Source organism: Prinia subflava, unplaced genomic scaffold, assembly GCF_021018805.1.
Source record: "Prinia subflava isolate CZ2003 ecotype Zambia unplaced genomic scaffold, Cam_Psub_1.2 scaffold_63_NEW, whole genome shotgun sequence".
NCBI classification, from domain to species: domain Eukaryota; kingdom Metazoa; phylum Chordata; class Aves; order Passeriformes; family Cisticolidae; genus Prinia; species Prinia subflava.
Window position 1 is genome coordinate 17,071 of NW_026961070.1, and position 18,828 is coordinate 35,898.

General features: G+C 66.2%; 6 protein-coding genes and 1 non-coding gene across 8 annotated transcripts; 4 read left to right on the top strand and 3 right to left on the bottom strand.

Moving 5' to 3' along the window:
- Positions 1 to 16: 16 nt before the first annotated feature.
- On the top strand, positions 17 to 7,656 carry UBXN1 (UBX domain protein 1). Its single transcript, XM_063425264.1, has 8 exons — positions 17 to 139; positions 370 to 423; positions 1,110 to 1,223; positions 3,720 to 3,863; positions 4,421 to 4,472; positions 5,474 to 5,563; positions 6,456 to 6,654; positions 7,505 to 7,656. Exons 1-8 carry the CDS (start codon positions 60 to 62, stop codon positions 7,552 to 7,554), a joined length of 783 nt encoding a protein of 260 aa, XP_063281334.1. The 5' UTR covers positions 17 to 59; the 3' UTR covers positions 7,555 to 7,656.
- On the bottom strand, positions 3,711 to 8,212 carry DMAC1 (distal membrane arm assembly component 1). Its single transcript, XM_063425273.1, has 3 exons — positions 7,993 to 8,212; positions 7,668 to 7,794; positions 3,711 to 3,898 (listed from the first exon to the last, which is right to left on the bottom strand). Exons 1-2 carry the CDS (start codon positions 8,204 to 8,206, stop codon positions 7,730 to 7,732), a joined length of 279 nt encoding a protein of 92 aa, XP_063281343.1. The 5' UTR covers positions 8,207 to 8,212; the 3' UTR covers positions 3,711 to 3,898; positions 7,668 to 7,729.
- A 15-nt stretch (positions 8,213 to 8,227) lies between these two features.
- Positions 8,228 to 8,760, bottom strand: LOC134565643 (ubiquinol-cytochrome-c reductase complex assembly factor 3-like). Its single transcript, XM_063425274.1, has 2 exons — positions 8,575 to 8,760; positions 8,228 to 8,495 (listed from the first exon to the last, which is right to left on the bottom strand). Exons 1-2 carry the CDS (start codon positions 8,692 to 8,694, stop codon positions 8,364 to 8,366), a joined length of 252 nt encoding a protein of 83 aa, XP_063281344.1. The 5' UTR covers positions 8,695 to 8,760; the 3' UTR covers positions 8,228 to 8,363.
- A 589-nt stretch (positions 8,761 to 9,349) lies between these two features.
- Positions 9,350 to 9,483, bottom strand: LOC134565656 (small nucleolar RNA SNORA57). Its single transcript, XR_010083962.1, has one exon. It is a non-coding gene; the product is annotated as a small nucleolar RNA SNORA57 (small nucleolar RNA).
- A 275-nt stretch (positions 9,484 to 9,758) lies between these two features.
- On the top strand, positions 9,759 to 10,834 carry CUNH11orf98 (chromosome unknown C11orf98 homolog). The gene is given in 5 exon segments (XM_063425272.1): positions 9,759 to 9,849; positions 9,852 to 9,889; positions 10,083 to 10,147; positions 10,263 to 10,351; positions 10,436 to 10,834. Coding segments are annotated over 5 exon segments (369 nt in total). The 5' UTR covers positions 9,759 to 9,773; the 3' UTR covers positions 10,537 to 10,834.
- Positions 10,835 to 11,326: 492 nt separating this feature from the next.
- On the top strand, positions 11,327 to 14,955 carry INTS5 (integrator complex subunit 5). Its single transcript, XM_063425243.1, is given in 3 exon segments — positions 11,327 to 11,382; positions 12,103 to 14,176; positions 14,178 to 14,955. Coding segments are annotated over 3 exon segments (2,826 nt in total). The 3' UTR covers positions 14,874 to 14,955.
- A 614-nt stretch (positions 14,956 to 15,569) lies between these two features.
- On the top strand, positions 15,570 to 18,675 carry POLR2G (RNA polymerase II subunit G). 2 transcript variants are annotated; one of them, XM_063425277.1, is made up of 8 exons: positions 15,571 to 15,717; positions 15,897 to 16,006; positions 16,715 to 16,874; positions 17,430 to 17,480; positions 17,812 to 17,877; positions 17,990 to 18,061; positions 18,359 to 18,392; positions 18,525 to 18,666. In XM_063425277.1, exons 1-8 carry the CDS (start codon positions 15,706 to 15,708, stop codon positions 18,536 to 18,538), a joined length of 519 nt encoding a protein of 172 aa, XP_063281347.1. In that variant the 5' UTR covers positions 15,571 to 15,705; the 3' UTR covers positions 18,539 to 18,666. The 2 variants fall into 2 exon arrangements, with proteins under 2 accessions (XP_063281348.1, XP_063281347.1); XM_063425278.1 differs by lacking the exon at positions 17,430 to 17,480 and having other exon boundaries at positions 15,570 to 15,717; positions 18,525 to 18,675.
- Positions 18,676 to 18,828: the final 153 nt, after the last annotated feature.

The window sequence follows — 18,828 nt, forward strand, 5'->3', positions numbered from 1 at the left end:
CCCTCCCGGCCGCCGTCCCCACGTGACCCCGCCCACGTGACGCGACGCCCGGCGCCGCCATGATGGCGGCGAGCGGCGGGGCCGGGCCCGGCCGGGCCCTGGAGGCGCTGCTGGAGATGGGATTCGGTGCCCGGCGCGCGTGAGGGCGGCGGCACCGCGGGGACACCGCGGGGACACCCGGGGGACACCGGGGAGGGGCTCCGGGCATGCCCGGGGCGGGGGGGCTCCGGTAACGGGAGCGGCCGCGGGCGCCGCCGGGAGGGACCGGGAGCACCGGGGGGGGGGGAGGGGGAGATTTGGGGGGTCCCGGGATTTGGGGGGGCCCCGGGAAAGGCCTCGGAGCCCCCCGTGACCGCCCCGGTCCCGCAGGGCGAAGGCGCTGGCGCTGACCGGGAACCGCGGGGTGGAACCGGCGATGGACTGGTGAGGGCGGGACCCCAAAAAACCCCGGGGACCCCAAAAAAACGGACCGGGACCCCAAAAAAAAAACCCCCGGGACCCCCAAAAAAACCCCCGGAGACCCCAAAAAAACCCCGGGGACCCCAAAAAACCCCGGGGACCCCAAAAAAAAACCCCGGGGACCCCCAAAACCCCCCGGGACCCCCGAAAACCGGCCCGGGACCCCAAAAACCCCCCGGGACCCCAAAAAAACCCCGGGGACCCCCAAAAAACCCCGGGGACCCCAAAAAAACCCCCGGGGACCCCCCAAAACCCCCCGGGGACCCCAAAAAAACCCCCGGGGACCCCCCAAAACCCCCCGGGGACCCCCAAAACCCCCCGGGACCCCAAAACCCCCCGGGACCCCCAAAAATCGGCCCGGGACCCCCAAAAAACATCTCGGGACCCCCCAAACCCTCTTGGAGACCCCAAGCCCCTCCCAGACCCCCCTAAAAATCCCCAAATTCCTCCCTGGACCCCCCCAAACCTCCCCGGGGATCCCCCAAATTTCACCTCCCGTTTTCCTCCGCCTTGCCCGTTTTTGGGGACCCCCGAAAATCCCCCTGGGACCCCCCCAAACCCCTCCCCTGATTCCGGGGACCCCCCCCAGACCCTCCTCTGGTTTTTGGGGTCACCCTCAGACCCCTCCCCTGATTTTCGGGGTCCCCCAGGCTGGTGGCCCACGAGGACGACCCCGACTCGGACTCGGAGCCGGAGCTGCCCCCGGAGCTGGGGGCGCTGCTGGGGGGGCCCCGCGCGCCCCCCGAGGAGGACGAGACCCACAAGTGACCCCGGGGCAGGATTTGGGGTTCGGGGGGGGGAAATTTGGGGGTAAAAGGGGAAATTTTGGGATTAGGAGGGGAAATTTGGGGGTAAAAGGGGAAATTTTGGGATTAGGAGGGGAAATTTGGGGGTTAAAGGGGAAATTTTGGGATTAGGAGGGGAAATTTGGGGGTTAAAGGGGAAATTTTGGGATTAGGAGGGGAAATTTGGGGGTTAAAGGGGAAATTTTGGGATTAGGAGGGGAAATTTGGGGGTTAAAGGGGAAATTTTGGGATTAGGAGGGGAAATTTGGGGGTTAAAGGGGAAATTTTGGGATTAGGAGGGGAAATTTAGGGGTTAAAGGGGAAATTTTGGGATTAGGAGGGGAAATTTGGGGGTTAAAGGGGAAATTTTGGGATTAGGAGGGGAAATTTGGGGGTTAAAGGGGGAATTTGGAGTGTCCTGGGGAGGATTTTGGGGTTCAAGAAGGGATTTTGGGGAATCAAGGGGGAATTTGGGGGTTCAAGGACGGATTTTGGTGTTAGGTTGAAAAATTTGGGGGGAAATTTTGGGGTTTGGGGAGGATTTGTGGGTCCAGGGGGAATTTTGAGGGTCTTGCAGAGGATTTGGGGATCCAAGGGAGGAATTTTGGGGTTGAGGGTGGTCCCAGGGGAGATTTACAGGCTGGGAGGGAATTTTGGGGTTAAGGGAGAAATTTGGGGGTTCAGGAAAACAATTTTTGGGATTTGGGGCAGAGGGTTTCCAGGAATTTCTGTTTCAGGGGATTTGGGGGTTCTGAGGGGATTTTTGGGGTGTTTTTCCCAAATATTGGGGCTCCCAGGCTGAGGAGCTCAGGGACCCCCAGGATTTGGGGATTTCCTCTGGGAATTTTGGGATTTTCCCTGCGATTTTGGGGGTCCATAGGAGGAGGATGGGTGGGTTTAGGATTCTGAGGAGATTTCGAGGGGATTTTTGGGGATTTGGGGATTTTTTACCTCAGCTCCAGGCTGGTGATGGAGGCGGGGCAGGAGCTCAGTGACCCCCCGGGATTTGAGGATTTTCCCCGGAATTTTGGGATTTTCCCCAGGATTTCGGAGTTAATGGGAGGAGGACGGGTGGGTTTAGGATTCTGAGGAGATTCTGAGGGGATTTTTGGGGATTTGGGGATTTTTTACCTCAGTCCCAGGCTGGTGATGGAGGCGGGGCAGGAGCTCAGTGACCCCCGGGATTTGGGGATTTGGGGGTTTGGGGATTTGGGGATTTTGGGGTTCCATGAGAGGATGCCCGGTGGGTTCAGGGTCTCCGAGGTGATATTTTGGATTTTTCCCCATTCCCAGGCTGCTGGCGGAGGCGGGGCAGGAGCTCAGTGACCCCCCCGGGGTTTGGGGATTTCTCCCGGGGTTTGGGGATTTGGGGATTGGGGGTTCCATGAGAGGATACCCAGTGGGTTTAGGGTCTCTGAGGTGATTTTAGGGATTTTTCCCCATTCCCAGGCTGCTGGCCGAGGCGGGGCAGGAGCTCAGTGACCCCCAGGCTTTGGGGATTTCCCCGGTTTTGGGGATTTCTCCTAGGGTTTGGGGATTTGGGGTTCCATGGGAAGATGCCCAGTGGGTTTAGGGGTTCCAAGGTGATTTTAGGGATTTTTCCCCATTCCCAGGCTGTTGGCGGAGGCGGGGCAGGAGCTCAGTGACCCCCGGGCTTTGGGGATTTGGGGGTTTGGGGATTCCATGGGACGATGCCCAGTGGGTTTAGGGGTTCCAAGGTGATATTTTGGATTTTTCCCCATTCCCAGGCTGCTGGCGGAGGCGGGGCAGGAGCTCAGTGACCCCTGGGATTTGGGGGATTTGAGGATTTGGGGATTGGGGGTTCCATGGGAGGATGCCCGGTGGGTTTAGGGGTTCCAAGGTGATTTTTTGGATTTTTCCCCATTCCCAGGCTGCTGGCGGAGGCGGGGCAGGAGCTCAGTGACCCCTGGGATTTGGGGATTGGGGGATTTGGGGTTCCATGAGAGGATAACCGATGGGTTTAGGGGTTCCAAGGTGATATTTTGGATTTTTCCCCATTCCCAGGCTGCTGGCGGAGGCGGGGCAGGAGCTCAGTGACCCCTGGGATTTGGGGATTGGGGGATTTGGGGTTCCATGAGAGGATAACCGATGGGTTTAGGGGTTCCAAGGTGATTTTAGGGATTTTTCCCCATTCCCAGGCTGCTGGCGGAGGCAGGGCAGGAGCTCAGTGACCCCCAGGGTCTGAGGATTTTCCCCGGGCTTTGAGGATTTGGGGATTTGGGGATTGGGGGTTCCATGAGAGGATAACCAGTGGGTTTAGGGGTTCCAAGGTGATTTTAGGGATTTTTCCCCATTCCCAGGCTGCTGGCCGAGGCGGGGCAGGAGCTCAGTGACCCCTGGGATTTGGGGATTTTCCCCGGAGTTTGGGGATTTGGGGATTGGGGGGTCCATGAGAGGATGCCCGGTGGGTTTAGGGGTTCCAAGGTGATATTTTGGATTTTTCCCCGTTCCCAGGCTGCTGGCGGAGGCGGGGCAGGAGCGGGAGCGGCGCCGCCGGGGCCAGGAGCTCTCCCGGCTGCGCGAGTGGCGCCGGGACGAGGAGCGGCGCCGCGCGGCCGAGGAGCGGCGCCGGGACCGGGCCGAGGAGCGGGCGGCGCGGTCAGGGCGCGCCCCGGGCGCTCAAAACACAAAACCTGCGGGAAATCCCGAAATTCTCCCTCAGGAATTTCCCCCCCGAAAGGAAAAAACCCCCGGGAGGCGCCGCAATGGCGGGAAAAACAAACGAAACCCCTCGGAGCCCCTCAAAGGCTGGGGAACAACAAAAATCCCGTCCCTAAACCCGGGGACACCCCGGAACCTCCCGGGGATCCCCCAGAATTTGTGGGAAATGCCAAAACCCCTCTGGGGAATTTTCCCATGGAATCCTTCCCCCGTTGAGCTGCCCGAGCCGCCACCGCGGCGGGAAATGGGAACGAGGAGATTCTGGGGAGCCAAAAACCCCCGGGACCCCCTCAAATTTCAGAGACCCCCCCTCAATTCCCACCCTTAAAGCCTCAGGGACCCTCCCCAAGCCCCCGAACCCCTAAAACTTCTGGGGTTTCCCCAAGTCCCCACCCCCCTCCCTCAGATTCCTGCAAGCCCCATCCAGATTTTAGGGATCCCTAAAGTTTTGGGGAACCCCTGAAAATGTCGGGATTGTCCCGTCGTTCCCACAGGCAGAGAGTGCGGGAGAAGATTGAGCGGGACAAGGCAGAGCGAGCGCAGAGGGTGAGCGGGACCCTGAGGGATTTGAGGGGATCCTGAGGGATTTAGGGGGATCCTGAGGGATTTTGGGGGATCCTGAGGGATTTGAGGGGGATCCTGAGGGATTTTGGGGGGATCCTGAGGGATTTGAGGGGATCCTGAGGGATTTGAGGGGATCCTGAGGGATTTAGGGGGATCCTGAGGGATTTAGGGGGATCCTGAGGGATTTTGGGGGATCCTGAGGGATTTGAGGGGATCCTGAGGGATTTGAGGGGATCCTGAGGGATTTTGGGGGATCCTGAGGGATTTGAGGGGATCCTGAGGGATTTGGGGGGATCCTGAGGGACTGGGGGGATCCTGAGGGATTTTGGGGGGATCCTGAGGGATTTGAGGGGATCCTGAGGGATTTAGGGGGATCCTGAGGGATTTGAGGGGATCCTGAGGGATTTGAGGGGGATCCTGAAGGATTTTGGGGGATCCTGAGGGATTTTGGGGGGATCCTGAGGGATTTGAGGGGGATCCTGAGGGATTTGAGGGGGATCCTGAAGGATTTTGGGGGATCCTGAGGGATTTTGGGGGGATCCTGAGGGATTTGAGGGGGATCCTGAGGGATTTTGGGGGATCCTGAGGGATTTAGGGGGATCCTGAGGGATTTGAGGGGATCCTGAGGGATTTGAGGGGACCCTGAGGGATTTTGGGGGATCCTGAGGGATTTGAGGGGGATCCTGAGGGATTTTGGGGGATCCTGAGGGATTTGGGGGGATCCTGAGGGATTTTGGGGGGACCCTGAGGGACTGGGGGCTCCTTTGTGTTTCAGGAGGTTCCCGAAGGATTTTGGGGAGATCCTGAAGGATTTGAGGGGATCCCAAAGGATTGAGGGGAGATCCCAAGGGATTTGGGATCCCCCGGGGTCCAGGGGCCGTGCTGGGCTCCTGTGGGATCCTGTGGGGCTCCTTTGGGATCCTTTGGGATCCAGCCCTGCCGGACCCCCCATTTTCCCCCTTTTTTCCCCTTTTCCTGCCCAGTTTGCCCCGGTGCCCCCAGACCCGGCCCCGGCCCCGGCGCCCGCCCAGGAGGCGCCGGCACCGAAGGAGTACGAGGAGTGCCGGATCCAGGTGCGGCTCCGGGGATCCCCGGGGGTTTTGGGGGGATCCCCGGGGGTTTTGGGGGGATCCCCGGGGGTTTGGGGGGATCCCTGACCTACCTGATCTCCTCCAGGTGCAGCTCTGGGGTGTCCCTGGGTTTTCTGGGGTATGCCCGGGTATTTTTGGGGAGATCCCCGGGGTTTTGGGGTACCCCTGACCCCCCTAACCCTGCCCAGGAGTGGCTCTGGGGGATCCCCGGGTACTTTGTGGGTGATCCCTGGGGGTTTTGGGGTACCCCCGGGAATTTATTTTCGGGATACCCCCGGGTATTTCAGGGTACCGCCAGGTATTTTTGGGGGGTACCCCCGGGAATTTATTTTTGGGGTACTCCCGGGTATTTTGGGGGTACCCCCAAGTATTTTTGGGATACCTCCGGGTGATTTTGGGGTACCCCCGGTTGTTTATTTTCGGGGTACCCCCGGGTATTTTCGGGGTACCCCCGGGTATTTTTGGGGGGTACCCCCGGCTATTTTTGGGGTACCCCCGGGTGTTTATTTTCGGGGTATTTCCGGGTATTTTTGGGGGCTACCCCCGGGTATTTTTGGGGTACCCCCGGGTGTTTCTGGGGGTACCCCGGGTGTTTATTTTCGGGATACCCCCGGGTATTTCAGGGTACCCCCGGGTATTTATTTTCGGGATACCCCTGGGTATTTCAGGGTACCCCCGGGTATTTTCAGTGTACCCCGTGTGTTTATTTTCCCCGGGTGTTTATTTTCCCCGGGTGTTTATTTTCCCCGGGTATTTTCAGTGTACCCCGGGTGTTTATTTTCGGGGTACCCCCGGGTATTTTCAGTGTACCCCGGGTGTTTATTTTCCCAGGGTGTTTATTTTCCCCGGGTATTTTATTTTCCCCCTTTCCCAGGTGCGGCTGCCGGACGGGCGCGCGCTCACGCAGCGTTTCCGTGCCCGGGAGCCGCTGGCGGCGCTCCGGCTTTTCGTGGAGCTGCACCGGGGGAACGGGAACGGCCCCGGGGGCCCCCCCGAGCCCTTCAGCCTCCGCACGGCCTTCCCCCGGCGCCTCTTCACCGACGAGGACATGGAGAAACCCCTGCAGGAGCTCGGTGAGGGGCAGGGGGCGTGGGGAGGGTCCTTGAGGGGGCTTGGTTGGGTTTTGGGGGTCCCTGAGGGGGCTGGGGGGCAATGGAGGGGTCCCTGAGGGGGTTTAGGTAGTTCGGGGTGGGTCTTGGGGGTCCCTGAAAGGGGTTGATGGGGAGTTAGGAGGTCTCTGAGGGGGCTGGGGGGTGTCCAGGGGGTCTCTGAGGGGATTTGGGGAGCTCCAGGTGGGTTTTGGGGGTCCCTGAGGGGGCTGGGGGGGTCTCTGAGGAGGATTTAAGGGTCCAAGGAATGGCTGGGAGGGTCTCTGGGTGGGTTGGGGGGTCTCGGAAAAGGGCTGGGGGTGTCCAGGGGGTCTCTGGGCGTGTTTGGGGTGTCTGGGTGGGTTTTGGGGTCCCTAAAAGGGATTATGAGGGGCTTAGGAGGTCAGTGAGGGGTTTGGGGGATCTCCAGATGGGTTTTGGGGGTCCCTGAGGGGGCTTGGGGGGATTTAAGGGCCCAAGGAATGGCTGGGGGGGTCTCTGGGCAGGTTTGGGGTCTCTGGGCAGGTTTGGGGTCTCTGGGCAGGTTTGGGGTCTCTGGGCAGGTTTGGGGGTCCCCCCGGAGGATTTGGGGGTCCCAGGGAGGGCTGAGGGGTTCAGGAGGGGTCTGGGGGTCCCCTGGTGGATTTGGGGAAGGGTTTGGGGGTCCCTGATGGGATTTTTGGGGGTGTATCAGTATCTGAGGGATTCCCGAGAACTTGGGGGGGTCCCGGGCAGTTCTGAGGGGATTTGGGGCTTCCAGGAGGGAAATTTGGGGCGATTTTAGGACTTTTGGGGTTTTTTTGGGGAGGTTTCATCGTCTCCTCTCCCCTTCCAGGTCTGGTTCCCTCCGCCGTCGTCATCGTGGCCAAAAAAGAGGGGAGCTGAGGGGGAGCACCCCCAAGCCCCCCAAAAACCCCAAATAAACACAAAAAACCCAATAAAAACCCCAAATAAACACTAAAAACCCCAAATAAACACAAAAAAACCCCCAGACGCACCGAGCTCCGTGCGGGCCCTCCCCAGCGCGGCTCTGGGGTCCCGGTGCCTTTATTGGGGTCCCTCAGGGCTCCGGGCGGCGCCGCCCCACGGGGTCGGCCAGGATGACGATGCCCCACGCGCCCAGACCTGCGGGGACACCGGCGGTCACCGGGGGGAACCGGGGCCGTTCGGAGGAAATTTGGGGAGATTTGGGGAATTTTGGGGCCGCCCCGGGGCCGCCCTCGCCCCCTCCCCGCCGTTCCCGCGGACCCCCCGCGCTTTTCCCGCCCCAATCGAGGCTCCCCCGTTCCCCTCCCGTTCCCCTCCCGTTCCCCCCGCCCTCACCGGCGGCGAAGCAGATCTGGGCGATGGCGCCCAGCGAGGGGGGGATTCCCTTCTTCATGAGGCTGCGCGGGCCTTGGTACGCCCAGAGCGCGGCCAGCAGCAGCCCCGCGCCGCTCAGCAGGCGGCAGCTCCAGCAGCCCCCGAACAGCGGCCGCGCCTGGGCCGGACCGGGCCCCGTTCCCGGCCCCGCGCCCTCCGCGCCCCGCGGGTCCATGACGGCACCGGGACACGCGCCGGAAGTGTCCCCGCTTTATAACGCTCCGGGCGCACCCGCGCGAACGAGTCCCGTGCGCAACCGCGCCCGGCGCTGATGGTTCCGGGGTACGGGGGGGGGGGTCAAAGGGCGTCCCGGTGCGCTCCCGGTGCTGACGTCACTTCCGCCACGGCACCCGCCGCTGCGCTACGTTCTCGTCGGTCTCGGCCGCCTCGCGCAGCGCCGCCATGAGCAGCTCGTTGTGGCGCTGCCGGTAGGTCGAACCGCCGGGTTCCGCCCCGGGGTGCCCCTGCCGAACCGGGAAAAACGGAGCGGTCACCGCCGGTTCCGGTCCCCGAGGCGTCCCCGCCGCGCCCTTCTCCCCGTACCTTCAGCGTCTGCAGCCGCTCCTGCTCGCCGCTCCCCACCGCCACCCACAGCAGCAGCCCCAGCGCCACCGGGACCGCGCCGCGGAGCAGCGCCAGCGGCCACCGCGGGTCCAGCGCCATCGGCCGCTCCTGCACACCGGGGAGTTCCGGGGCCGCCACTTCCGGGGCCGCTCTGGCCCGCGGGGACAATACAGACCGGAATTTCCTACACCGGAATCATAGAGATGGCGGCGGACGACCGGAAACCGCTCCGCCATACAAAGATCATAGAGAGCTGGAAAACCGGAAATCCCCGCCACACCGGAATCATAGAGACGGCGGCTAGTACAACCGGAAGACCTCTCCGTATTTCCGGGATCATAGAGACGGTAGCACCGGAAGTCTCCGGCACCGGAACCATAGAGACGGCGAGTGGACGACTGAAACCGCTCCGCCCCACGGGGATCATGGAGACGGCGGCTGGGAGGACCTGGAGCCCCCTGAGTCACGGCCGGGTCCCGCCGCCCGCCGGGATCGGGGTCACCGAGCGGCTCCAGCGCCGGAGACGGACGGGAGATCCCCGCCCTCAGCCCGGGACGCGCCGCTCTCAAAAGAACACATGAGATCAAAGTGGTTTAGAGCCATTTATTTGCAGTTTAAATATTAAAATTGCCCATCCGTTGCCGGCGTGGTCCCGCGGCGTTCCCCGTCCTTCAGCGGTGCCTGCAGAGGAGAAATCGGCGGTGAAGCGGCGGCCCCGAGCGCTGCGGAGCTCCCGGGCCCGGCGGGGCCGTGGCCTTGTCCCGGCGTGTGAGGGTGGGACCGGCGGACGGGACCGCCGGCACCGAAGACTTCGCGCCGGTCGCTGCTTTCCCTCCGCACATCACAGACCCCGGCACGGCGCCGCCGGGGCCCGCCAAGAACGGGAGGACCCTCCCGGTGCCTCCCGCCCGGTGCCTCCCGCCCGGTGCCTCCCGCCCGGGTTAATCCCCAGACCCGCCCCATACCCAGACCCGACCCCTCCGCTCACCCCGCGCAGAAAGAACGACCGGCGCGCAGCGGCCCCCTTATATACCCTCGGTGTGGGCGGGGCCTCGGGGAAGCTGACCAGTCAGAGGCTCCGGCGCGCTCCCTCCAGCCAATGAAAACGTAGTAAAGAGGAAAGGGGCGGTGACCAAACTAAAATTATAATATGGGCGGGGCCCCCGCGATCGCAGCCAATGAACAGCGCCGGTGAGCGAATGGGCGGGGCTATCGACCGGAAGTTCCGCCGGACCGGAAGTGGTGCCCGGCGCTCACGATGGGGATCGGGGGCAAAATTAACCGGCCCCGAACGGTGCCCGGGGGGGCCGGGGGGGCCGGGGGGGACCGGGGGGGGCACGGAATGGGCACGGGGGGTCCCGGGGGCGGGGCGGGAGCCTGCTCCTCACGGGGACCCCGCTAACCGGCCCCGGGAGCGCTCACAGGGTCTGGGCTGGGGGCTCCGGTAACCCCGGGACCCCCCCGGTAACCGCGGTCCTGCCCCGCAGGAGCTGCGCAAGAAGCTCTTCAAGCGGCGGCGGGAGCTGGCGCGGGGGCGGCGGCAGAAGCGGCGGTGAGCGCCTTCCCCAGTGTCCCCCAGTGTCCCCGGTTCCCCGGTGCCCCCGGTGTCCCCGGTGTCCCCCGGTGTCCCCGGTGACTCAGGGCGCTCCCGGGGCTCTCCGCTGCAGGTCGGTGTCGGTGCCCGCGGCCCCGGCCCCGCTGTGGGGGAAGCGGCGGCGGAAGGAGCTGAAGCGGCTGCGGGGGGCGGCCAAGAGCGGTGAGCGGGGACCCGGGGACACCGGGGGACACCGGGGGACACCGGGGGCGGCACCGGAGCTCTGACCCCCCCCGGTGTCCCCAGCGCTGCGGGCGGCCGTGACCGAGGCCAAGCGGCCGCCGAAGGAGGCGCGGACCGGGGACAGCGGCGGCGACGTGGAGATGGCGGAGGCGGCCCCGGAGTGACCGGGGGCCACCGGAGCGGCCCGGGAGGCACCGGGGGCCACCGGAGCGGCCCGGGGGGGGCTCCGGGCCCGCGGCGCTGCCCCCGAGACCGCCCGGAGCTGCTCCCGGGCTCGCACCGGGGCCACCAGTTTGAACACGTGTCCCCAACGTGTCCCCAACGTGCCCCAGTCCCCTGCAGTGTCCCCAGCACCATCCCCAGTGTCCCCAGTCCTTCTGCAAAGCTCCCAGTTTGTACCAGTCTGCCCAGTCCCTGTCCCCAGTCCCCACCAGTGTCCCCAGTCCCTGTCCCCAGTCCCTGTCCCCTGTGTCCCCAGTCCCTGTCCCCTGTGTCCCCAGTCCCCACCAGTGTCCCCAGTCCCTGTCCCCAGTGTCCCCTGTGTCCCCAGTCCCTGTCCCCAGTCCCTGTCCCCTGTGTCCCCAGTCCCCACCAGTGTCCCCAGTCCGTGTCCCCAGTGTCCCCAGTCCCCACCAGTGTCCCCAGTCCCTGTCCCCAGTGTCCCCAGTCCCTGTCCCCTGTGTCCCCAGTCCCCACCAGTGTCCCCAGTCCCTGTCCCCTGTGTCCCCAGTCCCCCCCAGTCCCCCCAGTAATAAACTCTTCCTCTCTCTCTCTGTCCCGCTCTCTCCTGCCGGGGTGGGGGAGGGGACACGCCGGGGGACGCTTTTCGCGGTGACACCGCGGGGGGTGCGGAGGGAGGGGCGGAACCTTCGCGCGCGGCCCCGGGGGCGGGGGGGGCGGGGCCGGGCGCTCCCCGCGCATGCGCAGCCGCCGGGCCCGGCCGCCGCCGCCGCCATGTCGGCCCTGTGCGACCCCCCCGGCGCCGCCAGCCCCCCCCGGCCGCCGCTCAGGTACGGGGGGACGGCCCGGGGCGGGAAACGAGACCCCCCCAGGGCGGGGAGAGGCGACCCCCGGGGCTGGGCCCGGCCCCCGGGTCCCGCTCCCGGTGTTGTCCCCGGTTCGAGCCCCCCCATCCCCTCCCCCCCCCCCCCGTGTGGGACCCCCCGGTGCCGCCGCTTCCCCTCCCCCCCCATCAGGACCCGGCCCGGCCCCTCAGCCCCGGGGGGGGCGGTTCTGGGTGTCCTCCCCATTTTTAACCCTATTAACCCTTTTAACCCTTTTTGCCCCATTTTACCCCGTTCCTGATCCCTTTGCCCCATTCCCAGCCCCTTTTACCTCTCCCTAACCCGCTCCTGACCCTCCTTACCCACTTCCCCCTATTCCCAACTCTTTTATCCCATTTCTACCCCATTCCTGACCCCTTTATCCCATTTCTAATCCCTTTACCCCACTTTACCCCATTTTACTCTATTCCTAACCCTCTTAGAGTTTTACCCCATTTTTTACCGCATTTCACCCGTTTTTCAACCCGTTCCTAACCCCCTCTCTCCCTTTTACCCACTTTTACCCATTTTTACCCGTTTTTACCCATTTTTACCCTGGTTTTACCCATTTTTACCCATTTTTACCCATTTTTACCCATTTTACCCTGGTTTTACCCCGCTTTGTCAGCTTTTTACCCATTTTCACCCCGTTTCACCCCATCCCTCACCCCTCTCCTGTCCCCGCAGCGCCCAGGAGCTGTCGCAGGAGGTGAAGGCGTTCCTGAGCGGGCTGGACCCGGCGCAGGGGACGCCGCTGTCGGGGCCGGCGCACGCCCGGTGCGCGCTGCGGCTGCTGCGGTGCCTGCCCCCGGCGCGCCACGCGGCGCTGCAGCACCTGCGGGGGCTCTTCGACGAGCAGGTCTGCGCTCACCTGCTGCAGCGCGAGGCCGCGGGAGGCGCCAGCGCGGCGCCCAAGGCGTGCCCGGGCGCGGAGGTGCTGCAGGAGGCGCGGCGGGCGCTGGCCGAGCTGGTGGCCGCCAACCCCGGGGCGTGGGCGCCGGGAGTGGCGGCGTGGGCCAGCGAGCTGATGGGGCAGCTGAGCAGCAAATACGCGGGCAGGCCGGGCGTGCCGCCCGCCGCCAGCCTCAACGAGCTGCTGCAGCTGTGGATGGCGTGCCCGGCCACGCGCGCGCTGCTCGACATCTACAGCCAGTGCCTGGCGGCCATGGCGGGCAGCTGCCCCGACGCCTGCGTGGACGCGCTGCTGGACACGTCGGTGCAGCACTCGCCGCACTTCGACTGGGTGGTGGCGCACGTGGGCTCCTCCTTCCCCGGCACCATCATCAGCCGCGTGCTCTCCTGCGGCCTCAAGGACTTCTGCGCCCACGGCGGCGGCGCCGAGGCGGCGCCGGGCACGGCGGGGGACAAGAGGGTGCCCAAGATCGCCTCGGTGGTCGGCATCCTGGGCCACCTGGCGTCGCGGCACGCCGGCAGCATCAAGCAGGAGCTGCTGCGGATGTTCCACGAGAGCCTGGGCTCGCCGCGCGAGCACCACAAGGCCACGGTGCCCTTCCTGCTGCAGCTGGCGCTGATGTCGCCGGCGCTGCTGGCCGCCGTGTCCCCCGAGCTGGTGGACTCGCTGCAGCCGCCCGTGCTCAACCAGCTGCACCAGCACTTCTCGGCCGTGCCGCGGGACGAGCTGGAGGGCGTGGTGGGCGTGGTGGTGCACCTGCTGTGCCACACCTCGGCCGGGGCGCTGCGCACGCTGCGCTTCCTGCTGGCCACGGCCGCGCCCGCCTCCGTCATCACCGCGCCGGGGCCGGCGCTGCACGACGGCGTCCGCGAGGCCTGCGAGCGCCTGCTGCAGCTGCTGCTGCTGCACCTGCAGAAGCTGGTGCACTCGCGGGCCGCGCCCAGCCTGGCCGAGGGCCCGGCGCGCCCCGTGCCCTTCCTGGAGGCGCTGCGGCCGCACGTGCGCGAGCTGTGCCAGGACGCGCTGCGGCTGGAGCGGCGCCGCGGGCTGTGGCAGCACCAGCTGCTGGCGCTGCTGGCCGTGCACTCGGCGCCGCACGGCGCGGCCGAGGCGCTGCTGGCGCTGCTGGCGCTGGCCAGGACGCCCGAGGAGCTGGCGCTGGCGCCGCAGCTGCGGGCGGGGCTGCGCGCGGTGCTGCCCGACCCGCTGCCCGCCGCCGTGGCCGCCGCCGTGGCGCAGATCCACGCCGGCCGCCTGCCCGAGCCGCAGCTGGCGCAGCTGCTGCGCAACCTGGCGCTGCTGCTGCAGCAGCCGGAGGGCGAGGGCGGCGGCGGCGAGGCGGCGGCGCTGGGCGCGGCGCTGGCGCGGCACCTGCCCGACCTGGCGCAGCTGCTGCTGCACCCGCGGCCCGAGGTGGCGGAGGCGGCGTGCCGGCTGCTGGCCGCCTGCCCCCTGCCCCGGGCGCCGCCGCCCGCTCACCTCCTGCCCGCCGTGCGCGCCGCCGTGCGCCGCTTCTTCGCCGGGCTGCGGGCCGGCGACGCGGCGGCGCTGGCGCCCGGGGCGCGGCTGCTGGCGCGGCTCAGCGCCGTCAGCCCCGCCGCCGCCAAGGCCGTGCTGGCGCAGCTGGTGGAGGGCGCGCTGGGCGGCCGCAACGCCGAGCTCTTCGGGGGCACCGCGGAGCCGCCGCCGCAGGAGGCGTCGGGAGCGTCGGCGTCGCCGTCGTCGGCGTCGCTGCTGGACACCAACCGGCGCTTCACGGCCGGGCCCAACGCGGCGGGCGGCGTGTGGTCGGTGTTCCACGCCGGCGTCATCGGGCGCGGGCCGAAGCCGGCGGCGGGCGCGGGGGCGGCGCGGCGCCGAGGAGCTGAGCCGCAACACGCAGACCTTCCTGAGCCTGGTGCTGCGCTGCTGCCGGCGCGGGCCCGGCGCCGCCGTGGGCGCCGAGGCGGCCAAGGCGGTGGCGGCGGCGCTGGTGGAGGCCGTGTGCCCCGAGGCGGCGGGCGCCGAGCTGGCCTGGCCGCCCGAGGAGCTGGCCCGCGCCACCGTGGAGCGCGACCTGCGCATCCTGCGGCGCTTCCGGCAGCACCCGCTGCTCTTCCCGCTGCTGCGCCTGGTGGCCGCGGGCCGCCCGGCCCTGTGCTACTGCTCGGTGCTGCTGCGGGGGCTGCTGGCCAGCCTGGTGGCCCACTGGGACGCGTGCCGCGCCGGCTCCACGCTGGCCTCGCCCTGGCACCTGCGGGCGTCGTGCGCGCTGGTGGCGCTGCTGGCCGAGGGCTCGCTGCTGCCGCCCGTGCTGGGGAACATGCACGAGCTGTTCCCCGAGCTGGCGCCCTTCGAGGTGCACCTGCTGCTGCTCAGCGTGTGGGGATACCTGCGCGAGAACAGCCCCCTGCCGCAGAGGTTCACCTTCCAGCCAGAGCTCGGCACCTTCCGCAGGGATTTCGGCCGCGACGGCGACCTGGGCAAGCACCTGGCGGTGCTGCACAGCGTCCTGCACAGGAACATCCACCGCCTCGGGCTGCTGGCCGGGAGGTTCTACCCCTGAGGGGGGATGGGGAGGGTCGGGGAGACCCCCCTGGGCGCGGGGAGTTCGGATTTGTAATAAAAACGAGCGGAAAGGAGGAGAAGGGCGTGGAGTGCGGGGGCGGGGGGGGCTTGGGAGGGCTCTGGGTGGGGTGGGAGGGGGCTTGGGGGACTTTGGGGGTTCCTGGGGGGATTGGGAGGGGGCTTGGGGGACTTTGGGGGTTCCTGGGGGGATTGGGTGGGGGCTTGGGGGACTTCGGGGGCTCCTGGAGGGATTGGGTGGGGGTCTGGGGACAGTTTGGGTGCTCTGCATGGGTTAGGAGGGGGCTTGGGGGAATTTGGGGGTGCCTGGGTGCGTTGGGAGGGGCTGGAGGTGTCCTGGGGATTGTGCTGGGGGGTGTTTGGGGGGGTTTGGGGGTCTGGGAGAGGGTCTGGGGGTGTTTCGGGGTCTCGGGAGGGTCTGGGGGTGTCCAGAGAATCCTTGGTGGTGTCTGGGTGGGCTGGGAGGGGTTTTAGGGAGGTTTTGGGTGTCCCGGGAGGGGTTTGTGGGGTCCCCGGGGGTGTTTGGGGGTCCCCGGGGTGTTTGGGGGGGCTCAGGAGGGTCCTGGGGGGGTTTGGGGGTCCCGGGGAGCTCCTGATCGCCGCCCTGTCAATCATCCCCCTATCCCCGCCCACCTCGCCCCTGCTGACCAATCACCGCCATCCGCCGTACCGTGACCCCGCCCCTTTCCGAAGCGGCACGATCCGCTCGGTGGGCGGGGCCTGGCGCTTCCGGCGGCCAATCAGCGCCGCGCTCGTTGGCGGGAGCGCGGGAGTGCGTCACTTCCGGCGGCGGCGGCGGCGGCGGCCCGAGGATGTTTTACCACGTGAGCGGCACCGGGGGTCACGTGTCACACCGGGAGGGTCACGTGTCACACCGGGAGGGTCACGTGTCACACCGGGGGGGGGTCCTGGTGTCCCCTCGGGGGGTCCCGGGGGTTTTCCCGCCCTTGGGGCCGCTCCCGGTGCTCTCCGGTAACTCCCGGTGCCCCCCGGTGCCCCCCAGATCTCCCTGGAGCACGAGATCCTCCTGCACCCGCGCTACTTCGGGCCCAACCTGCTCAACACCGTCAAACAGAAACTCTTCACCGAGGTGGAGGGGACCTGCACCGGGAAGTGAGCGGGGGCAGCGGGGGCGCCCAAAATCCCCGAAAACGGCCCAAAAACGGCCCCGGACCCCCGACATCCCTCCCTGAGACACCCCCGGGACCCCCAAATGTCCCCAAAACCTGCCCCAACCTCTCAAAACATCCCCAGAGCCCCCCAGACCCTCCTGAGACACCTCCAGGACCCCCCAGACCCGCCCAGATCCCCCCAAACCCACCCAGAGCCCCCAAAAGCCACCCCAGGACCCTCCAAACTCACCCCAGGACCCCCCAGACCCCCCCAGATCCCCCCAAACCCACCCAGAGCCCCCAAAAGCCACCCCAGGACCCTCCAAACTCACCCCAGACCCCCCAAGACCCCCCCAGATCCCCCCAAACCCACCCAGAGCCCCCAAAAGCCACCCCAGGACCCTCCAAACTCACCCCAAGCCCCCCCAGAGCCCCCCAGATCGCTCCCAACCCCCCCAGACCAACTCAGAGGCCCCCAGATTCCCCCAGCTCCCCCCCAGACCCCCCCAGATCCCCCCAAAACCCACCCCAGGACCCCCCAGACCGACCCCAGGACCCCCGAAAACCTCCCTGAGACACCTCCAGGACCTCCAAACCTACCCCAGGACCCCCCTAGACCCTGCCAGACCCACCCCAGGACCCACCAAACCCCACCCCAGGACCCCCCAAACCCCACCCCAAGCCCCCCAGCCCCTCCCTCCCCCCCCAGGTACGGGTTCGTCATCGCCGTCACCACCATCGACAACATCGGCGCCGGGGTGATCCAGCCCGGCCGCGGCTTCGTGCTCTACCCCGTGCGCTACAAGGCCATCGTGTTCCGGCCCTTCAAGGGGGAGGTGGTGGACGCCGTGGTCACCCAGGTCAACAAGGTGAGGGCTGGGGGTCACCTGGGGGGGTTTGGGGTCACCTGGGGGGGTTTGGGGTCACCTGAGGGGTCCTGGGGTCACCTGGGGGGGACCTGGGGTCACCTGGGGGGTCAGAGGGACAATTTGAGGGGTCCTGGGGTCACCCAGGCCAGCAGGGTGAGGGTTCTGGGGGTCCCCAGGGGGTTTTGGGCTCACCTGGGCGGTCAAAGGGGGGTCCTGGGAGGGGCATTGGGTCAGCCAGGTCAACAAGGTGGGGACAAGGTGGGGTCCTGGGGTCACCTGGGTGGTCAAAGGGACAATTCTGAGGGTCCTGAGGGGGGTCTGGGGTCACCAAAGTGACAATTTCGGGAGTCCTGAGGGTCTGCAGGGCCCTGACACCCCCTTTTCATCCCTTTTTTGTCTTTTGTTGTCTATTTCTGTCACTTTTGGTCTCTTTTTTCTCTTTTTTTTCCATTCCTGTTTCTTGCTCTTAATTTCTGCCTCTTTTTGTCCATTCCTGCCGCTTTCTGACCCTGTTTTTTTTCCTTTTTGCCCCTTTTTGCCCCATTTCCTTCCCAGGTCGGGCTGTTCACGGAGATCGGGCCCATGTCCTGCTTCATCTCGCGCCACGTGAGGGGGGCCCAAAAACGGCACTGGGGGGGTGGGGGGACCCCAAAAAACGGCACTGGGGGGGTGGGGGGACCCCAAAAATGGCACTGGGGGAAGGGGGGACCCCAAAACCCCCTTGGGGATCCTCCCGACCCCTCAATCCCTCCCCATTTCCCCCAAATTTCCCTTGGGGCCCCCAAATCTCCCCCCAAATCCCTTTAGAGACCCCAGATCCCCCCCGACCCCTTTAGGGACCCCCAAGTCCCCCCTGACCCCTCTGGGGACCCCAAATCTCCCCCCTGACCCCTTTGGGGACCCCCAAATCTCCCCCCTGACCCCCTGTCCCCCCCAGTCCATCCCCTCGGAGATGGAATTCGACCCCAACTCGAACCCCCCCTGCTACAAAACCGTGGACGAGGTGAGTCCGGGGGTCCCGGGGGGGTCCCGGGGGGTCCCAGGGGGATTTTGGGGTCCCCTCCCCCCACGGGGGGGTTCCCAGGGCCCCCCCAGACCTCCCCTCCCCCCCCCAGGACATCGTGATCCAGCAGGACGACGAGATCCGGCTGAAGATCGTGGGGACCCGCGTGGACAAGAACGACATCGTCAGTGGGGGACCCCGGAGTGGGGGGAATCCTGAAATTTGGGGGGAAATCCCAAAGATTTGGGGGAAAATCCTGAAATTTGGGGGGAAATCCCAAAGATTTGGGAGGGAAATCCCAAAATTTGGGGGAGAAATCACAAGATTTGGGGGGAAATCCCAAAATTCAGAGAGTTCTGTGTCCATTTTGGGGGGAAATCTTAAATTTTGGGGGGGAATCCTCAATTTTGGGGGGTCCCCTGTTCGGGGGGGGTTCCAGGTGAGCCCCTCCCCCTGCTGACCCTCCCCTCCCCCTCCCCAGTTTGCCATCGGCTCCTTGATGGACGATTACCTGGGTGAGTTTGGGGGTCCCGGGGGGGTTTGGGGGTCCCGGGGGGGGGTTGGGGTGGGGGGACCCCCAGAGACCCCCTGGGGAATTTGGGGGGGATTGGGGGTCCCTCCCCCCTCACCCTTCTGCTCCCCCCCAGGCCTCGTCAGCTGAGCTCCAGCAGCAGCCGCGACCCCTCCCCAGTGCTGCCCCCCCCATTCTGTGGTGCCCCCCTCCCCAAATTTTGTGTCCCCCCCAATTTTGGGGGGCTCTGGGGGCAGGGCCGCCCCCAGAGCTGGGGGGGCTCTGCCTTTCCGCGCCACCTTCCCAATAAACGCGTTTTTCACCCATTTTCCGCCTCTCCGTCTTCTCTTGGGGGGCTCCGGGAATTTGGGGGGGGTCTTTACCAGGAGTGGGCCCCACCCCGTGATTGCCGCTTTAAGGCGGCATCGCCCCTTGAAGGA